This window comes from Arvicanthis niloticus, chromosome 4 (assembly GCF_011762505.2).
Source record: "Arvicanthis niloticus isolate mArvNil1 chromosome 4, mArvNil1.pat.X, whole genome shotgun sequence".
Lineage (NCBI taxonomy): Eukaryota > Metazoa > Chordata > Mammalia > Rodentia > Muridae > Arvicanthis > Arvicanthis niloticus.
In genome coordinates this window covers 13,263,820-13,284,720 of record NC_047661.1, presented here as the reverse complement: position 1 = coordinate 13,284,720, position 20,901 = coordinate 13,263,820, and the positions used below count along the sequence as shown (strand labels likewise).

General features: G+C 46.1%; 1 protein-coding gene across 6 annotated transcripts in view; it reads left to right on the top strand.

The window, feature by feature from the left end:
• Fndc3b (fibronectin type III domain containing 3B) overlaps positions 1 to 20,901 on the top strand; it is a 288,833-nt gene that overhangs the window by 237,199 nt on the left and 30,733 nt on the right. For 5 of the 6 annotated variants that reach the window (XM_034499558.2, XM_076932204.1, XM_034499559.2 and 2 more), the window contains exons 14-22: positions 356 to 442; positions 1,914 to 2,052; positions 3,900 to 3,971; positions 6,036 to 6,154; positions 7,741 to 7,846; positions 8,905 to 9,077; positions 10,615 to 10,728; positions 11,050 to 11,199; positions 16,318 to 16,598. In XM_034499558.2, the coding sequence (XP_034355449.1) occupies positions 356 to 442; positions 1,914 to 2,052; positions 3,900 to 3,971; positions 6,036 to 6,154; positions 7,741 to 7,846; positions 8,905 to 9,077; positions 10,615 to 10,728; positions 11,050 to 11,199; positions 16,318 to 16,598 (1,241 nt within the window). The remainder of the gene's footprint in view (positions 1 to 355; positions 443 to 1,913; positions 2,053 to 3,899; positions 3,972 to 6,035; positions 6,155 to 7,740; positions 7,847 to 8,904; positions 9,078 to 10,614; positions 10,729 to 11,049; positions 11,200 to 16,317; positions 16,599 to 20,901) is intronic. The other variant, XM_076932205.1, reaches the window with a different exon arrangement.

Here is a 20,901-nt window from a genome sequence, read left to right as displayed (position 1 = left end):
CCACTGTCACACAGCCCTGTTGGGATGTGTCAGCTTCCCAGCCAACAGGCTTTGCTCATGACAAATTTATTGTTAAAGAAAACATTTAAAGTGCTTTCAACTTTGTCGTAATACAGTTGACCAGAGCCAGGCTGAACCGCATTGTGACAAGTGACAGCTGCATTTGGCTTTGAATGCCGCCCATGGCACTGTGGGCACCTATACTCTCTCAGCAATGGCTGCCTGACTCCCAGCTCACTGCTGAGAAGAGGAAGGAAGCCACAATATAAAAACCCTGGACTCTCAGGAATCTAGGCCCCGATGTGATGATTCTGATATTATGATTCCAATGTCTTCTTTGACTTTGCCTTTTCAGGATAACCATTTCCACCCAAAATACACTGGAGAGGACTTAACCTGTACTGTGAAAAATCTCAAACGAAGCACACAGTATAAGTTCAGGGTGAGTCTTCTCATGTGAGCTCTAATGCTGACACTTTGTTGTCTCGCCACTTACATTTCAAATGGACTCTGCAGGACGAAAGGCGGGGCTAAAAGGGACAGCACTTTCAGAGTAGCACGAATACTGTCAAGGACCCACCATATTTTAATTTGAAAATAGAGTTTCTCGGCAGAAAACCACGGAAGATGTTGTAATGGGTTGCCTTAACAAGGGCCGGTGCGCAGCTGAGAGGACCCTGTGTCTGTGCCCGTGTGCCTGTGTCCCTGCATGCACTGAAGAGCCGTTCCTTCCCTGTGCTTCATACCATGTGCTCTGGCTTTCCATACCCTCTGATCTTCCCTCTTGTGTTTCTGGTTTTCTCTTCTGTGTCCCATCCCTTCCTCAGTTTAGGCCAGTGGTTCTCAGCCTTCCTGATGCTCTCACCCTTTAATACCCCCAACCATAAAGGTATTCTCTCTGCTACTTCCTAACTGTAACTTTGCTCCTGATATGAATTGTGATGTAAACATCTGCAGTTTCTGATGAAGTTTGACCCCCAGAGGGGTCGCCACCCATAGGTTGGGAGCTGCTGGCTTGGGCGACCTGTGCTTCTAAGCAGCCACCACTAACATTGCAGTGGGGATCCGTGTCACAGCTACAGAAGTGAAGGCTGCTGCTTGCACTGTTCTCAATGCTTTCCTGTCTGTACCACAGCGTCCTTTGTTGGTCCTGTGAAAGACACCCTATTTCCTGTGTGCCCTGAGGATTCTCCGCCCGCCTTTCTCTAATTTTAGGGCTAAGTAATTTAATTTGGCATGTAGTCACTTCAGTATTTGTCAAATTATCAAGTGGAATGTTGTGACTATTTGAGGAATATAATTGTTTCTTGGTGTGCTAAAAATACTGATCTTGGCTCCCAGAGCATAGCTGTACTGCTACCGCTGTCCACAAGGTGGCACCATCTGACTCTTCCATAAATAAACTTCTGTCTAGTTTATCCCTGCGTTTTCTTTTCAGCAAACAGCACAGAAAAACAGCTGCTGGTTTTATATACCGTACCACTGCAGCCCCTCTTCCTCCTCTTCCTCCTCTTCTTCCTCCTCCTCCTCCTCCTCTTCCTCCTCCTCCTCCTCTAGTGAAGCATGGTCCCACTCTGTTCCAGGAGTGCCTGGCACTTGCTGCATAGCCTAGACTCAGTCATATTGCCTCAACCCCCCTGCTTGTACCACTCCCCTTGGCTTATATTCCCTCTTGTAAGGATCTATAGATGTCTTTAGCTGAAACCTACCTTCTGGGTTTATTTTTAATTGTTGATAACCGAATTTAAGTAAAATAAGTGATCACAAGCATTACATCAACAGTCTAAAGAAAGAAAACATGTGACTGGGTGGATACGTGTCAGTCTGTCCATCTGTGTCTAACCTTGCAATGGTACCAAATCCCAGGAGACTTCACAGCCCATAACCAGAATGTGTCCTTGGTTGCTCTGCAGCTGACTGCTTCTAACATGGAAGGGAAGAGCTGTCCAAGTGAAGTCCTGGTTTGTACAACCAGCCCCGACAGACCTGGGCCTCCGACCAGACCCCTCATTAAAGGACCAGTCACATCACATGGCTTCAGTGTCAAGTGGGGTATGTCTCCTGGCCTCCTGCTGCTGTGACAAATCAAGCACAAGTAGAACACATCGTCTGGGAGGCTTTATTATACATGTGTGGGAAGCGTCCTGAGCACTGGAGGGGACAGCTGGAGGTTAATGCTTAGTCAGACTTCAGTGGACAGTTTTGAGAGTATCTCATTTATTTCATATTTTCTTCCTTTATTTTAAATGCTTTGTTAATTTGAGTTTGAGAATGTATGATGATTGATTCCTCAATGGCTCACCTTTTTTAAAAATAAAACAACGAAATTTAATATAAAATATTTTAAAATTGAGATTAGATTTCAAATCTAGATATTTAATCCTAAATAGATTTTTTTTTTTTTTTTTTAACATACAGAACACTTAAGTTGCAATAAAGTAGGAGACTTGTTCTTGTGCTGTTCGGTATATGCCTACCCCTCCCCCACTCCCCGAGAGCTTCAGGGTTTTCACATGGGCTAAGGTAACCTGGGAGGACATTGATGCTCAGGTCTGCAGAGCAGGTCACGTCAGGGGAACACGTCACTGTGCGACTGTAGCACCTGTAATCATGTTTAAGGCTGTTAGGACTCGTGTGCTCTGCACGGATGTCCTGTGAGAATATGTCTGAACAGCAGGTGAAGGGCAGAACAGAAAGCATTGGAGCCATAAGGTAATGATGTACTTGGGGCGCAATTTAAAGCATTGCACATCGTTGGAGACCAAGGTCAAGCGTGATGCACTGAGGCATCAAAAAGCTCTGAGGTGGGTTTCCCGGAAGGACACGGATAGGTAGAAGTGGAGCCGCCCTGGCAGCCTGCCTCCCGGGACATCCCTGGGTGGCCCCTTAGCTCTGTGCTGGATTTGTCCTTATCATTATTGCTGTGCATGCTATTATTGAAGTGTGTGTGACAAATGCACACCTGGGAAGAAAGCTTCACAAATCCATGGACTATCAAGGCCTTGGAAAAGTCCCCTCCGTGTGCAAGGACGCAGAGGTGGCGGGCTGCTGGCAGACATGGATTCTTTACAGTTTGGCAAAATCATTCTGCCTGGTGTTTTTATACTCGCAAGGCAAAGCTCTTACAGGTAGACATGTCTGTAGACCATTGATCCAAGGTGACATAGGGGCTCTGGTGGTGGACAAAGCCGTCCCCCAGGATGCCTGGTGCACGTGCTGATCATTCTGGACCGCATCCAGATCCCTGGGGATGGAAAATTTGCTTGGTAGAAAAGTGAGGTGCGGTGAAGTTATTTCATTCCAACATTTTATTTATTTTGTCAATGCATTTTTTCTCTACCCTTCTCATTTTTCAAAAGCATCTAATTGCTCATAAAATTATGCAGTAAAAATAATAAAACAAGATAAATGCCTGAATATTTCAACTTTCCATAAAAATCACGCAGTTCTTAAAGAGCCACTTCAGAGTTCTCCAGACTGATGTCATTTTTAGGAAAATCATTCCACCTGTCAAGTTTTATGCATATTTCACTAAATCAATGCTAACTCTTATATCCTGCATTTCAATGACCTTAAATAGCAGCCTGATAAAATTCCAGTTCTTCACATTGAGGGAGCCAGTGTGGGAGACTCATACCTGTAATCTCAGTACTGAGATCGGGGTGGGGTACTAAGGCAGGAGCATTCCCAAAACTTTGAGGCCAACCTAAGCAGAAGTATGAGATGCTATCTCAAGAAAAAACTTTAAGGATCAGGGTTCTTAACAAAATCATGACTTGTACTTTTTGGCCTACTTCCAGTGGAAGGACGGCTGTATAGTGGAAGTTCTTTTGCACTCTGTAATGACGCTTACCAGTGACACCCAGTGCTCTCCTCACTAATGTTCGCCTACTCTGCAGATGCTCCAAAGGACAACGGTGGCTCAGAAATCCTGAAGTATCTGCTGGAGATCACAGACGGAACGTCTGAAGGTGACACTTTGGAAACTGTATTACACAATGCATTCCCGCCCAGTCCTCATCCTGACGGTGTCAGACCCTCTAGAGTCGCTGCAGCAGGCAGCCATCAGTGCTAAAGATAGAGCTGGAGTGTAGACAAGCCATACCGAGCGTTGGCATGTCTGTCTGTCTGACTGTCTATCTCCCCTCCCGCCTCCCCCTCCCCCTCCCTCCCTCCCTCCCTCCCTCCCTCTTCAGCTAGTTTGTCTTCTTAAGTGTCCTCAGCAGGCTCTCTACGGCCAACTGTACCCCTGCATATGGTTTTTTCTTTCAAACACCAGGGTTCATTCTGCTTGAAGTACCCATTTTTGGCAAGTTGGAATTTTTGTTTGTTTTTGTTTCATTGTCTATGTTGATTTTGAAACGATGGTCACTTGTTAATAGACTAAATTAATTAATTTGAGGCTTTCTCCTCTAAACTGCCACATGCTTTATCTGGCCATTGTCAGCAGTAATCGGCCTGGCATCCTTGCCATGTCCAGCAATTGCCACATCATAGTGTGGCCAGGGACAAGTGTCAGACTTGCAGAACACATTTGGTCTCTGTTGTGACTCTGGAGTTAGAGTTCTCATCAATTGTCACACTGCAAGTATTCAGATGGGGCCATGGGGCTAATGACCTGCATTCAATCCCTGAAACCCAAGTGTAAATGGATAGAGAGAACCAGCTGCAGAGCCCCGTGTGCCATGACATACATGAGTGTGTATGTGCACCCTCCCCACACATGCAGGAAGCATTCGAATGGAACAGGGGCCTCAAGATACACTTGATTTTTCTTTCTAACAAAACTCACTGGACTTCAATAGAAAATAATATAGTTGTCAAAACTTTAAAACATAACCAAATTTTACTAATACAGATGCTGTAATCATTACTTTTTTATAAAAAAAAAAAAAGTATGCATATGGCAAAAGAGAGAGTCACTGGGAACAAATGGCAATTGTCTCTAGCTTTTTCTAACACCACAACCACCTGGAGGTGGGTTTTCTTTTTTTAAGCCTGTTAAGTACTATTTTAGTCTGGAAATAGGAGAATTCTTTGAGATGGGCACAGCTGTTCTTAATATAAAATCAGTTTCTGTACTAGAGACCTTATTTAATGTCTAAATTAAGCCTAGGAGAGGAGTCCCACCTCCAAGTTGCTTACTGAGAGAGCGTGAGTCTGCTTTCAGTTGCCCTGGTTCTCCCCGGTACTGACCCAGTGCAAGAGTAGGTGCTACATGGTTCATTCATAGGACTTCTCATGTGTGCTCATCCCAGTTGTCCTTCAGAATGGGATGTCTGCCCGTAGTACAAGCACCACTGTCTAAATTCCCATGGGCTGCACCCTAATTCGGACCTAATGAGGCACAGTACCAGAGGGCAGTAACAGATGTCTAACAGGCCACTGAAGGGGTGTGTGGAGTCTACTTTATGCATAGGATAGGGCGAGCATGTTTTCCCTAAGAGAACTCGTGCAGTAAAAGGCTCACATGGAGTGGTCAACTCGAAATGGCATCAGTGGGAACAAACCAATGAGAGACATCCCTGCAGCCTGCTGCTGATGCAGGCAGTGACAGCCAGCCTCCAGGTGCCTCTCCCACTGGGCATCAGCGTCATGGGGCACCAGCTAAGTGTCTGTCACCACCACCACAGCTTCATGCGTAGGCTGCCTAGACACAGCAGGCCCTTACCAAAGCTCCTGGTCCGTAAAGGGACTCGTGGCCACCCTCAGCAGCCCCTTGACAGGAAGCCTGTGACAGCACCTGCTGCATAGCTGGCCCTGTGGCCACCTCAACATGGCATTTCACAGCGGTGCAACACTGTAACCACCCTCCTCCTGTGCCAACTCCTGTGGGATATGGCTGCCCACACCTGACTTGGTAGTCAGCCGTGTTATAGTGGAGGGATTATAGGAAACGCCTCTGTGCATCTTAGTGTCAGGTGATGCTGGGTTGCCATGGAAGCCACTTGGTGTTCACGTCTCAGATGCTGTTTCTAATGGGGACTGTCGTGCTATAACAAAAGGCCTAAACTTACATACATCTCATTTTCCAGCCGGTCAGTGGGAAGTGGCCTACAGTGGATCGGCTACAGAGTATGTCTTTACCCATTTGAAACCAGGCACTTTGTACAAACTGCGAGCATGCTGCATCAGTACCGGTGGGCACAGTCAGGTTGGTCTATCAATATGTGACAGTGGGCCTCTTCATCAAATTGGGAAGTGCCATGTCAGTAACTGCAGGAGATGTTGCAGTTTTAAATGTTTCCCGTTGATGCAGCCAGCTTTAGTATCACATCTGGATATGAAAAATAGTTTTGACTTACAGGTACAGGGCAGAAGCCCAGATCCTTCTGTGCACACTCTGATGTGTACAGGCTATTGTCACTGACTTAACCCTGACATGGCCTTCATGTAGTTACATGGGGGAGATGAAATTAGTTAGGATTTGCATTAACTAAATAAGGGAGACCTCTGTCATTTCAAGAAGGAAAAAGTGTAGAATTTAGAGTCAAGACCTGCCTGGCTGTGCTAGGGTGGTAACACATCTGTGAAGGTCCTTTACTGCCACCTGCTGGGAAACTATTGTAAAAACAGGATAAATCTGATGACTAATTCCACTTCTGTAATTGTTCAGTAATTTCCTGTGTAGGGCCTGCAGGCAGCAGCCGTGGCTTGTCTTTATCAGAATGACTGTAGACCAGCCAGGTGGCACACCAGGAGACTCAATTTATACCACACACAGTGCTCACAGGTTTAATGTAATCTAATCAGTGCATACAAAGTACTCTAGGGATAAGAGTCGGGTGTCATATTGACATCATGAGAGGCACTGTGATAGAAGTGTTGTTCTCACTGTAGATGATTTGAAACCATTAATGGTGAGAGAAAGAAAGAGAGATGGTTTCTAGCGAGCCAGTAGCAGAGTGATAATGTTTTCCTGAATTTTACACATACACAAACACTCTGCCCATGTGTATCATCTAGACAGAAGCACACACACACACCCCACTCGGGATAAGAGTCCAGTTAGAACACTTGTAGAACTTGTAGAAAACTGGGGCTGCCCGAAATGTCTCCCTGTGTGATTATATCCAGACTGAGGCCGTAGAGCATCAGTGGTACCTGCCACGTGAGCGGTTGGGCGGGACAGCATATTCATTAATTGAAGGCATAGGATCCGTTTCCCACATCATGCCCTGGAAGGAGTTGGAGCTCTCTGCCTCCACTTTGTTTCCTCGATTCTCGTAAGATGGCCAACTTTCGTACCACCAGCTTTGCAGAGCCAGATCCCACAAAGGAGGCCGAGTTACTGTAGCCTTGGCAGATCTACTGTAAGGGCCAGGCTTGGTGGGTAAATGCCCCCCCTTTACCTACCATATTGCTCTTCCTGTGGCTGGCCAGCCATTTAGAGTATCATTCTTAATTTTATCCAGTTGTTTTGTATTCTCTTGACTCTGCATGAACAGTCTTTCTAATGTTGATATAAAGGAAAATAAGTAAGCTTATGGTGGGCAATACTCAGCTCTAGTAATCTGACATCAGAGAGAGCTGCTCTATGTATGACCAGCATTGTATGCAGTGAGAGCCCACACTTCCACATGCAGACAGCCATGGACCCTCCTGAAGACCAGCACGCACGTCTAGTGTGTAGCTCCCTGTTGGTCCTATTTACAGTTGTGGGATAGAATTAGCCTGGTAGATAAGGTGTGAGCAATTCGCAGTAACTAAGCAATGGTCTCTCCGGTGTTTCTCCCACAGTGTTCTGAAAGTCTCCCTGTCCGCACACTAAGCCTTGCGCCAGGTCAGTGCCGACCACCGAGGGTTTTGGGTAGACCAAAGCACAAAGAAGTCCACTTAGAGTGGGGTGAGTGAACCAATCTTCATGTTGGCATCGACCAGGACAGTGGGAGACTGACACAGTGCTCTGTCACTCAACTCCAGGGCTTCCTTCAGAAGCTGTGTCACCCATTGGCATGACTGTGTTCTCTGTAGCCTGGCACCTTGGCTGTCTCTCATTCGTAGCCATCTACTGCTCATGCTCCCATTCCTGACAGGGCTGCACTTGCTGTTGCTACTCTTGTTGTTAGTGGCCATGTTGCTAGAGAGAACTCCAGAATAGCCTGCCTTATCCAGGAGTTGCTCAACATGTGAGGGAAAAAAAATTGTATGATTTAGAGATTCAACCAAGAAATAGTTGAAAGAGCAGCATCAAGTCCCTCCTCTCTGCCGGTTCTGGTATTTTCCTAGCCTTGCCTGGCACCACTTCCAGTTGTGCCAACAGTCTACAAGTATCCACATAGCAAGTGCAAATGCGTAGAACACTGGCAGACACTTTGGCCACCATGTATGTCTAAAGTGTAATAAAATGGTATGCCAGTTTGGGGTCAGGTAGACTTAGCAGGATGGCTGACTTTTAGTTATGGATATTTTTCCTTCCTCCCTCCCCATTATTAAATGTGAAAGGTTTCCTAGTAGCACTCCTATTATTCCTGGATTATTTTTAATAGAATCAAACCTGTTGAGATGCATTTGCTTTGGGTACTTTGGGTCATTCAGGAGCTTTTTGAACAGGAGGCTCCTTTTGCGATAGAAACTCAAGAACACACCACCTATATATTTTGAACAGTAACAATAGAAAATCAAATGTAACTCAGTCAACTAGAAATCCAAAAACTGGGACTGGAGAGATGGGTCAGTGGTTAAGAGCACTTGCGGCTATTGCAGACAAGTTCAGTTCCCAGCACCCATGTGGTGTCTCAGCCACCTATAGCTCCGGTTCCCGAGGTTTCCATGGCTGCTTCTGGCCTCTACACATGGTGCACACTCATGCATGCAGGCCCAAATATTCATATACCTAAATAAAAATAAAATCAAAAGAAGTCCAAAAAAAGTGTTCAGAGATGAAAAATTTTACATCCTCAGATGAGCCTGCATCTGAAAGTGGTTGTGAGGTGTCAGAGTACAGTGTGGAAATGACAGAGCCTGAGGACGTCGCCTCAGAGGTATACCACGGGCCCGAGCTGGAGTGCACCGTCGGCAACCTGCTTCCAGGGACTGTGTACCGCTTCAGAGTGCGGGCTCTGAATGATGGAGGGGTGAGTATGAGCTTACCTACCACAATCAGAGCGCAAGGTGCCTTTGCTACCCTCCTGCTGTCCTTCAGCTGTGTGTGAACGTTACTCCCTGACGACTGTTAAAGTATATATAACAACATCCTTATTTGTAAATCGGTGCTGTCACGGTTTCCTGTAGGCCCAGTACTACCAAGTTTCTGTCTCCCATTCTTTCCATGAAGTGTGTGCGCACACACACACACACATACACACACATACATACACACACACACACACTTTTGCTAATTCATGAAAGAATTTCCTGTTCTCAGTAATTTCATCACTTGTAAGAATTAGGGCTTCTGATTAGTCCTGGTAAGAGTTCTCCAGGGGAACTGGGCAGTGAGTCAGGAAAACACCCGCCACATACTGAGTTAGAGCTCACAACCTACACCTTTAAAAGTTAAGCATGGGGGGACCTCCCTGAAACCTCAGCACTGGGAAGGCAGAGATGATCTCTGGGCTCACTGGACCTCCTAAGGACAACCTCATCTCAGAAAAAGAGGTGGGAAGGGGCTGAGAAGCAGATTATCTCCCGTCCTCCACTCATACATGTATCTGTACACTCATGAGCACACACACACACACAACCTTTTAGTATTATAGCATGTAGTCTGTGCCTCGGGCTGCTTTGTTCTAGGAGAAGGCTGCTTACTTCTTTAGATCTGATTCCTCCAAAAATTCCATAGTTCTCTGGTCCTTTCCTCTGCTGTCTTGTTCATCTGGTATTTGAGGGATAGATCAGAAGTTGAGAGGAACTATGTCTGTGTGACCCACAGAGGAACTGTTCTTTTTTTATTTTGAAGAGGCAGAGTGATACAGATTTATGGGATGTGAGCAGCAGAGATGAGCACACATGTAGAACAAACCGATGCCAGTCTCCTAGAGCCTCAGTGTGTGTATACATGAGACCCATGAAGATGTTGCATTTCACCAACTGATGAGATCTATTTTTTAAAGAAGAAAAAAAAGCCAATTGACAATACAAAGAGAAAGCATGTTGTGTGAGGCCCAGGGCATTCTGGCAGTCTGTTGCAGCAGCGTAGATTAGCTGGCTATGGTAGACATCCCTGTACATCCCAGTCATCAGAGGTACAAGGCTAACCTAGGCTACATGGGAAGACCTTATCTCAAAGTAGTAGTGGAGGGTCGGGGGTGCCAGCCACCAGACAAATACCCAGAATGTAATAACCAGCAGTCCCAAGAGACTCGTTTACATTTAAAATGAAACTGCCATGCATAACTTTCTTCATTTCCTTGACTAATGTCACATGAAAGGAAAAATGTGCCAACTCTTTAATCTTTTTGAATAAAAAAAATAGACATATATAACAGATGTTTACTTATCAGGGAAAGAGCAGTAGTTTATCCATATACTTCTTAAAGTGAAAAACATGAGATAATATTTTTGTTCAGTTGCACTAATGAAACCGCTGACCTTGCCTTTAATCATAAGTTTTTATATGCACACGCACGCAGAGGCCATTCTGACATGGGAACACATGTTCTTCTCTTTCAGTATGGTCCCTACTCTGATGTGTCAGAAATCACCACTGCCGCAGGGCCACCTGGGCAGTGTAGAGCACCATGTGTTTCCTTCACGCCTGATGGATGCATCCTGGTGGTTTGGGAGGTGAGTCTGGTAAATGCTGCCCATCTGTTTCTGTTTCTTCTACCTTTGCCCCCAAATACAAGCTGTAAAGATGCCACAAAGCCAAAGTATGCATGCGGGGTGGGGGTGGGGGGTGGATGTGAGTGCGTGTGTTCACACACGTGACTTTTTGTCCATATACAAGCAAATCTTCCTTTGACAGTCAGTTGTATCATTTCCAGTTGTGGAAGTGGTCAGAGCTGAGAGGAGGCTGCATGTCACCTCTTACCTTTCCTTTATTGGTTTATCCTGGAGTATGGTGCTCTCATCTCAGTGAAATGACAACAAGTATCTGCCCTGCAGAGCCCCGAGAGCCCTGGTGCTGACATCTCAGAGTACCGGTTGGAATGGGGAGAAGATGAAGAATCCTTAGAAGTCATTTATCACGGTCCAGACACCTGCTTTGAGATACGAGATCTGTTGCCTGCTGCACAGTACTGCTGCAGACTGCAGGTAGGTGAACACCCAACTGTACTCCTAAAGACAGGTATTTGCTGAAAGATACTTCAGAAAAGCAGCTGAAGGCTATGGAGGAAGGATCACAAGGGAGAGTCCTCTGAGGGGCTGGGCAGATGGCTCCCTCAGAACAGTGTCTACCACACAAGCATGAAGACACGAGTTCAGTCTCCCGACAGACTGATAACAGTTAGGTGCTATACGACTTGTCTGTGACTCCAGCACTGGGGCTGGGTAGTTAGATACAAGTTGGTTCCAGAGAGCAACCAGTAGCCAAACTGGTGAGCTCCATTTTCAGTGAAAGACGTTGTCTCAGAAAATAAGATGGAAAAACAGAGGAAGATATACCTGATGTTGACCTGTATCCTACACACACACACACACACACACACACACACACACACAGACACACACACACAGATGCACATACAGACACACACAGTGGGCACATCTGCACATATACATAATTTCTTATACACACAAGGTGTTTTACAATTGATTTTGTCTCTTCTAGGAAGTCATAACATGTTAGAGCAAACCCAGGATCTTCTCTGCTTATCTTCTCAGTGGCATTGTGATCCATACTGTTTTCCAGTGCACTGGACAAGCGACTAGACCCAAGGGGCGGGGCTCCCACTTCCTGAGGAACGGTGCATTCAAATTCCACCTCTGGGAAAGCGGCTTGGCACTGGCACACAGACAGGAAACTTATATACCAGTTGTAAAATTGCACTAAAAACACAAAAACGTTTATTTTATTCGTTTGAACTAGTTGCTGCCTTACTTTCTTTTCTATTGCTCTTGACAGAATAAACTAATAAAAGCAACTAATAACAATTTTAAGCCAAAATAAGGGAGAAAGGGTTTATTCTGGCTCCCAGTGTAAAAGTACAGCATGACAGCAGAGCAGGCTTGAAGCCATCTGGTCAGAAAGCCAAGTGATGAGCACACGCTGCTGCTCAGTTTCCTTTCTCCACACAGACAGTCTAGGATCCCGCCCTAGGGACAGCACCACCCAGGCCTCTCCACCTGTAAACAGAAATCTAATCAACCTCCATAATCATGCCCAGAGGCCATTTCCCTAGTGAGGTAGGGTCTTTCAGGTTGACAGTTAACCAAAGCCATCGTATCACGGTCATGCAGGGCTGCTCCCCTTTAAGTCTCTATTCGGGAGCACGAGCTGTAACAGCAGGAGCACTAGTTCGTAGCCTGCTAAGAATATTGTTATCACAGGTATCCTTTACATTATTAGCTTGGGTTTCCCCCTTTATAAACTCTCAGTATCCTGAGACTCCTGAGGCAGGAGCCATTTCTTCCCATGTATTCACTAGTGATTTCTGAACACAGGATGCTCAGGAGAGAGAGAAGGCCCATCGCTGCAGCTGCTGTCCTGGGGCAGCCTGTCGTGGAGCCCATTTCCATTTCAGTAGATGAAGAAGCAAAGATGCCAAGCTTATGTGGCCATGCTCAGCCTGCAGCAGGTGGCGGGGTACACTTAGTATCCTGGCCTCGTTACAGATGAATTTCCTTCGTAAATTAATTTTCCAGGTTAACCAAAGCCTTTTCCCTTGAGTTTGGAGCCTGCTTCATTGTAAACATGTCTCACTGGTTGCCTTTGTTGGGCAGGGCCCTCCATTCCTTTGTGAATGCGCCACACATGGTGTCGTTAGCCCTGTGTCATCGAATCCAGGTCACAGCACATTATCTGATCCTGCATCAGTAAGGCTGAGTCACTGGAGAAAGAAAGGGACCCTGAAGGAGCGCCACATTGCTGTTGGAGCTGCTTGCTGTCCCTTAGAGCCCTACCCTGTGCTTCCAGAGCTCTGCCTCCTTGTTTCTATGCTCTCTGCTTCCCTCTTTCCTGTAGAACACATGTTTTCACTCAGTATTGGCTTCCCCAAACTGTTTTAAAAGACACCGTGATCAGAATAGAACTTGCAAAATAATAGCCCTGTGTCTCTGGTTGGCAATCAGGGGTAGAAAGTGTTTTTAAATGCCTGTGCTTGTCAAGAATTGAATAAGACCCTACCTATGGCACGAGGTTAGCACTTCTCATACCTCCATTACTGGGCTGAAGACACACTGCCAGCAGCACGTCTCGGCTCTCTGCTGACTTCATGGTATCTGTGAACTCTATAGAAATGGCAAATGCAGCCAGTTGACATTCCTTTGTGGTCAAGCCAACCCTGTATATTCTTTTAAATATTTGACATTTCAAAAAGTTATTTTCATAACTATACAGTTTTGTAAAAGGTGATTTAATCATTTCTTGTTTTGCTCAGGAATATCTTGTTCCTTGAGGATATTTTAATTAAGAATTGTCATAGGTCAGAGTGCTAGGCCTTGGGTTTAGTCCTCAGCTGCCCCAACCATGCACACACCCAAAAGAATTACCAAAGTAAATATTCACGAGGCATTCGTCCATCGTGGCTATTGTATTGCTTAGTAAAAACTGCTTTTACATTTCCTTTGAAAACTTTGAACTAGAAGAATGCAAATCAAGAGTTTTCTACACAGCCAAGCCTGCCAAGGGAAGCGAGACAATGAGCTGAACCCCGGGATGGTAAAGGAATAGGGCCGGAAATGTGGGAAGGCCTGAGTTAGGTGTCGGCGGTTCATAGTGCTGCCCCAAGGATATTTTCCAGGCTGTTTTGCCCTTTAACCTTTTTCTTTTCAGACTTTATTTATTTTTATGTTATGTGCATGAGTGTTTGCCTGACTGCTTGTCTATGTACAATGTGCATGCAGCACCCACACAGACCTGAAGAGGGACTATAGTTACAGGCAGTTGTGAGCTACCACATGGGTCCTGGCAATTGAATATAGGTCCTCTAGAAGTGCAGCCTGTGTGCTTGCCCACTCAGCCAGCTGTGTCTACAGCCCCAGTTGCCTGGTTTTTATCATTATTCTTGAGCAAGTGAAATGTGGGGTCTAGAAGAAGCAGATATTAGCTCTTCTGTGAGCCTAAAACTAGCTCAAGATAAGGAGTTTTGAGAAATTGGGGAACGGCTACTGTTTGCGATTTTCCCAGTTGGGAGTTAAGGTGCCTATGTGGCTTCCCCAGCACATTACTTACTAACCAGTACACTCTGGACAGGCATCGGGGCTCAGCAGTACCAACCCATCTGCTCACTGAGGGACCAGGCAGCAGAGATGACTGGACCTGTCAAATGCCCTGGAGATCTGAACTAAATTCCCACTGTGAAAGCCTTCTCCCTCCCCCCAAACCCTACTGCCAAGAGCATCCCAGGCTGTCACACAAGGTTTCAGCTTCAATCTTCTACAGCAGAAGAACAGGAATTAAATTAAATCTCAAAATATAGGTTTTTAAAATAAATTTTCAGGTTAAAGTTCTTGGGGGAAAGGCCGAAGAGTCATTCATAATGAAATAATACTGTCTCAGAACATTATCATTCAGCGCTACTGGAGGTTCATAGAGGCAAATATCCTTATCCTGTCTTTTGTTTTGGGGTTCCATTGTTCTTTAATTAACAAACGAAAGAACTGTAAGCTTTATTTTAGGCCTTAAAAATTAAAATTTGTCTCCCTAGTTTTTCCATTTGTGCAGATACAGTCTCAGGAGTTAATGAGACTGGCTTTTACTGCTTTCATTTCTCTGAAATGTTTCCTTTCTCATGTGTATCGGTGTTTGCTTGTGTGTATGTGTGTGTCACACCTCTCCAGTGCCTGCTGAGGCCAGAAGGTGTCAAATCTCCTGAAAGTAGAGCTACAGCAGATGTGGGTACTGGGAATCAACCAGTACCCTTAACCATAGTACCAACTGCCCAGCCCTGGTTTTCTTGTTGTTATAAGAAAGCTGCCAAATATTATAATCTTAGAAAAAGAAAACTACTTCTATAGCATTCATGGAGCAAGTCTTCCATATCAGGCTCCGTTTGAGTTGTCAGATGCTACAGTGAACCAGGCACACAAATACATAAACTGTGTTAAGAGTAAGTGCTGTGATGGCCTATGAGTAAAGATGAGAAGAGATCATGGAGGTTGGGATAGGAAGTGATTACAAGTTGAAATGAGATACTCAGCCAGAGTTTGTAGGGAAGACCTGAGATGAACAGTTTCAGGGAGAAAGGCCTCTGGACATTAGAAACAAAGGCACAGGTCCTGAGTAGGCCATCAAGGTATGCTTGACACCTGTGAGGAGCATCCAGGAGCCGGCAGAGCCGACAGTAAGAAAGGTAGAGGAAGTCCAAGTGCCATTGGGAGTCTCTCAGGAACCATGATGAGCACCACACACCTCTCTGTGCTTCTGTAATACAGGGCTTGCATCTTCATTTTTAGTAAGGCAGAATCCATTGAAGGGATTTAAACTACAAGCCCTGACTCATGGCTAGAGAGGGAGCCCAGTGGTTAAAAGCTCACAGTAGACCCAAGTTCGATCCCCAGCCTCCATGTAACTCCAGCTGCAGGGATCCAGCTCCACCTCTGGCCATGTTGGTCACATGTGTACACATGAAAAACAAAGTAAGTGCTGACTTGCATCTAATCTCTGTGAGCATAGGTTCTAGGGCAGAGCCTGGACAGATACCAGGGAGAGTCATGACATTGACTAGAGAAAAGGTAGTTGGGCTGGCGTGACTTCTGATATTCTGAATGGCAGGACATGGCTATGAGAGGAAACCATGTGTCCCCAGGAACTCTACCCCAACAGCCTGGAGGATGGGGAATATGATGAGAAATGCAGTGGGGGCATTGGGGTCCACTGCCAGACACCAGCTCTGCCCCCGACCCTGTCTCCACTCTGTGTCCTGGAAGAGGAGCCCCTCAGTGCCTGTCTGGACTCACCCTCTGTGTGCCTTGCACTGAATTGGGAAGAGCCATGCAATAATGGATCTCTGATGCCAACTGGGTGTGGAAAAGGGATGTCCCCAAGCAACAGGGTGCACATATGCCACCCCAGACATCAGGACAGAGCTGGAGAGCAGTTAAGGATGACCTCTGACTTTCACATGTATGTGCATGTACCCATGAACATGTACACACATTCACCACATATACTCCCCCGCCCTAAAAAACACACCTTAACATTTGTTCATATGGAAGTGATAGCATGTGAGATGGCTTGGTGTGACATGGCCACACCCTTCTGTTTTCCAGGCCTTCAATCCAGCAGGTGCAGGGCCGTACAGTGAGCTTGTCCACTGCCAGACCCCAGCCTCTGCCCCTGACCCTGTCTCCACTCTGTGTGTCCTGGAGGAGGAGCCCCTCAGTGCCCACCTGGACTCACCCTCTGTGTGCCTTGTACTGAACTGGGAAGAGCCGTGCAATAATGGATCTGAAATCATTGCTTACAACATCGATCTGGGAGACACCTGCTTTACTGTGGGCAACACTACCACACACGTGATGAAGAACCTCCTTCCAGAAACTACATACCGGTGAGTGAAAAAGCTGCTTCCAAAAACTGGTCCACGATGTCCATTCCAGGGCTGAAAACCCTTCCAAAGTTACTGCATCCCAGCCTTAACATACTTAAAAGGACTAAATGAAATACAGCCCAAGAGCCGATATTGCTTCTTACCTACAGTAATAGTTTCCCATAATTCATAGCTACTGAAGGAGAATTTCACCTCACCCGTGGATCATTTTTCCCTCCTGTGCCCTTGGTCTTCCCTTTTGCTTCATATATTTTCACTGTGATTCTTATTGCTGTAGCCAGCAGGACATCTCACTGGGAGAGATCTAAAGAGCGTCTCTTAATAATGGAGTGTGGCCCAGAGGGGTCCTGGCTTTCAGTGTGTGCATCACTGTATGCGCGAATTATTGGGTTGCAGGACATCAGCTCAGGCTCAGGTACTGGTCTTCAGATAAGGTATTCTCTGTGTGCCTTTCCCTGTAAGAAGACACCAAGATGATTCCCCAGGCAGGTCCTAGTAAGGAATGAATGAGTGAGTTGAATGTGTAAACTGAGCCGCAGCCACACAGCAGGTGCTCCAGCAGCCTGGTCATGTTAAAATTATCTTCCAATAAAACTCCTGCTTCCTGGGGCTGGGGATGGCAAAAGGCAAGCAGATGGGACCGCTGCTTCTGAAAGCCTGTCATTTCTTTTATGTTTTCTGCAGTGCTTTCTCATATTCTATCACATTCTAGTCCAAGTCTGTCTGTCTGTCTGTCTGTCTGTCTGTCTCTGTGTGTGTGTGTGTGTGTGTGCGCGCGCGCATGCGCGCGCGGGTACATTTGTGTGTGCACGCATATATATACATTGTGTGTATACATGTATGTGTGTATATACATACATGTAGATGTGTATATATCCATACATGTATTTGTAAACATCTACATGTATATGCATACCTGTAGAAAATAGAGGGACTTTTGATAATGTTCTTCCTTGGGTGGTCTCTGCCTTGTTTTTTCTGTTTTGGCTTAGTTTGAGATGGTCTGTCTTTTGTTTGTTGTTTTGGTTTTGGTTTGAGTTGGTTTTCTTTGAGACTACATAGTTCTGGCAGGCCTAGAGCTCAATATGCAGACCTGGCTGGCCTTGAATTCATGAAGATCCATCTGCTTCTGCCTCCTCTGCCTCCTCTGCCCCCTCTGCCTCCTCTGCCCCCTCTGCCCCCTCTGCCTCCTCTGCCTAGTGCTGGAATTAAAGGCCTATGCCTCAACATTAGCTCCTGCCCCTGGCCTGGGGCTGGAAGCTTAGCATAGGCTTTCTGCAAGTCCACCCCTTTCTCTGCCTCCTGACTGCTGGGATTAAAAGATGTTGCCATACACTTGGCTTTTTTTTATACATAGATTCTGAGGCTTGAACTCAGATTCTCATGCTGACGGGGCAAGCTGTTTGCTTAGTAAGCTCTCTGTCCAGCCCTAGACTATCTTCTGTCATCCCCAGAAGCTGAAGAGGGCGGCTGCTGAGCAGCTGCAAGGGCTAGAGGCATTATCCTGGCGTCATATCATCCATCCCTCCTTCTCCAAGTGTTCCTCTATGAGTCATTTTTACACCTGTTTGGCTTCTCAGAGCTGCAACAGAATTTCCCTTGTTTGCTTTATACACTCTGATTATATTGCGCCTCTTCTTGACCACAGTGTGCCTGGCAGGCTTAGAGAGCTCTTAAGGATCTCAAGGACTCGTAAGTGACAACTTTGGAGAACAGGTGACCAACAGTGCATGGAGCGTTACACACTAATACCCGCTGGGGTGTTAAAGAGGAAGCCCATGGTCCCAGAGAGTCACAAGAATGGAAATAGGTGGTCTAGTGAGATCTGGGGCTGGGGCTCAACACAGAGTCCGTGTTACACACACGCAGCCATGCACTCCGTGCTTAACAATCAGACACACACAAAAGCAGGCCCTCCAGTCAGAACCGACTGAGAGGAAGAGGGCTGATGAGTTAGTAAAGTGTTTGCCTCTGGAATACATTTGCTTACTGTAGAGAAGTCTACAGAACACATGGCTGGCTGAGTCTGGGTTTCAGAAACAATGGTAGCAATTACAGTGAGCCCTGGTAATGACTGTTTCAAAAAATCTAAGGCCCGATTAACTTTGACCTCACTCTTTTCAGTTCGATAGATTAGTTAAAATGCCAGTAAGAAGATCACCATGTATAAGGCTTAGGTAAAAAACTTGTGAGATTAATTTTTAAAGTATTTTTATTTAATGTGCATGTTGCCTGCATGTACCATGTTCATGCAATGCCCAAGTATCCCTCGGAGTTTTAGACAGTTGTAACCCTCCATGTCGGTGCTGAGAATTGAACCTGGATCCTCTGGAAGAGCAGCCAGTAGTGCTGTAAACTACTAAATCATCTCGTCAGCCCTCTTCATTCTGTTCGCTTGGTTATTTAAGTATAGAAGTTCCCTATTGCTCTCCCCAGACTAGATGGCTGTCTCTAGTAAACCTGCAGGCATGGAGAGATGAGTCCCAACACATCCATCTCTTCCCATCGCTGCTGTCAGAACTACCCATTAAGGTTTGCTGGCACAACCTGTATTTGAAATTGACTGGAATTAAAAAGCAATTTTTTAAAGTATTACATTTAAGTTTAGAACTGTATCTGAAATTGAATTTGTGTTTTGGATCGAAAAGGAAAAATGAAAACAGCTTTCCTCTGCACATTTCCTGCCAAGCAGAGTCGCAGACGATAAGCTGAGAGGGGCTTGGGGTCACCTGCTATCCCCGATCCTGTCCAGGGCCTGAGCAGCTCCATGACTGGGCAGTGGTCCATCTGTGGTTCCTCAGGCAGTCCTTTAGAACTTTAGCAACCCCCCTCTGTGTGTAAAGCCACTTCATTTGGCCCAGGCTCCTCCAGCAATGCTCTCGGAGTGCCTTCTGGGGGGTGGCAGAGCTAGTGCCCCCTGGAGACTTCCATGAGAATGGACAAAGGATCAGGCCTTGCCCCATGCCCAGAAAGTTAGGAAGGTGACCCAGACTCAGAAAAGTAAATTCATGAAATACAGGACACTCTGGCTGTGTGTGGATCTAATTTTCCTATGGGGTGAGTGGCTGGGGGCAGCATACTAGAAAGGGGCCCAGACGTGGGGAGAAAGAAGCCACATGGACAAGGAATCAAACACACATGAGGAAGGTAAAAGGGGAAATACTGGGAGGACCAAAGCTTAGCGGGACGGAGTCAGGAGCCTGCAGGATCAGGCAGAAGTGTGTGTGAGTGAAATGCCCTAGGGAACCTGCTGCTTCGAGTGCAGAGAAGAATAACCTAGATGTGGTGGTACCTGACTTTTATCCCTGTGTCTAGAGGCAGACACAAGTGGATCTCTGTGACTTGGAGGCCAGCCTGGTCTACATAGCAAGCTCCGGGCCAGCTAGAGTTAGTACCTCATGAGTCTCTGCCTAAAACAAACAAAAGGAAAATAAGACTGTTGCTCAAGAAATAGCTCAGCAGTTAACAGTGTATACTGTTCTTTCGAAGGACCTAAGTTCAGTGCCAGCACCCACATCAGGTGGCTCAGAACATCGGGATCCAGTGTCCTCTCCTGCACGCCACGGGCACCCACAGGCATATGCCATACACAGAGGTGAACAAAAAAATGAGAGCAGTAAAAGAATTGTAAATAAAATTTAGGACTAGCAATATGGCTCAGCAGGTGAAGGTGACCAGAGCTGCCATGGCTGCTAACGTGAGCCCAACCCCCAGAGCGGCCATGGTAGAATAAGGGAACTGACTCTAGCAACTGCTCTCTGACCTCTACCATGGTATGTTCGTGAACACACACACGTGCACACAAATTGATAAATGTAAACGTTAATTAAATAAAAACTCTGAAGGAGAGAGAAAAGATGTATCGTAATCATGAAGGTTGGCCCTGAGATAGAAGGCCATCATTTGGAGTCCACAAAGTGAGTGATTATTAAGTCCACTGAGATGCACGAGCCCTGGCAGCAGGAGGTAGAGGCACATTTGAAACTAAAATCCAGACTCCATGCTTCCCCATATAGACCTTCCTGTTGTATAACTCTCTACGCCAAACTGTAACTTCAGAACTTGTGACTGTTGCTGGGCCATGGGTAAAACTTGACTGCAGTTAGTACTGAAAACACTATCCTGTAAAAACAAACACAAAACTGTCTCGCTGGACATCAGCCTTCCACGAGAAGCATGTTGCTGTGTGAAAACCTTTGTCCTGGCATGTCAGTGCATGTACAGGCTGAGAGTGTACATGTCTGAGCTGCACTTCTGTGAACTATGGCACAGTGGGCTCCCTCGGTGGTCTCACCAGCCTTAT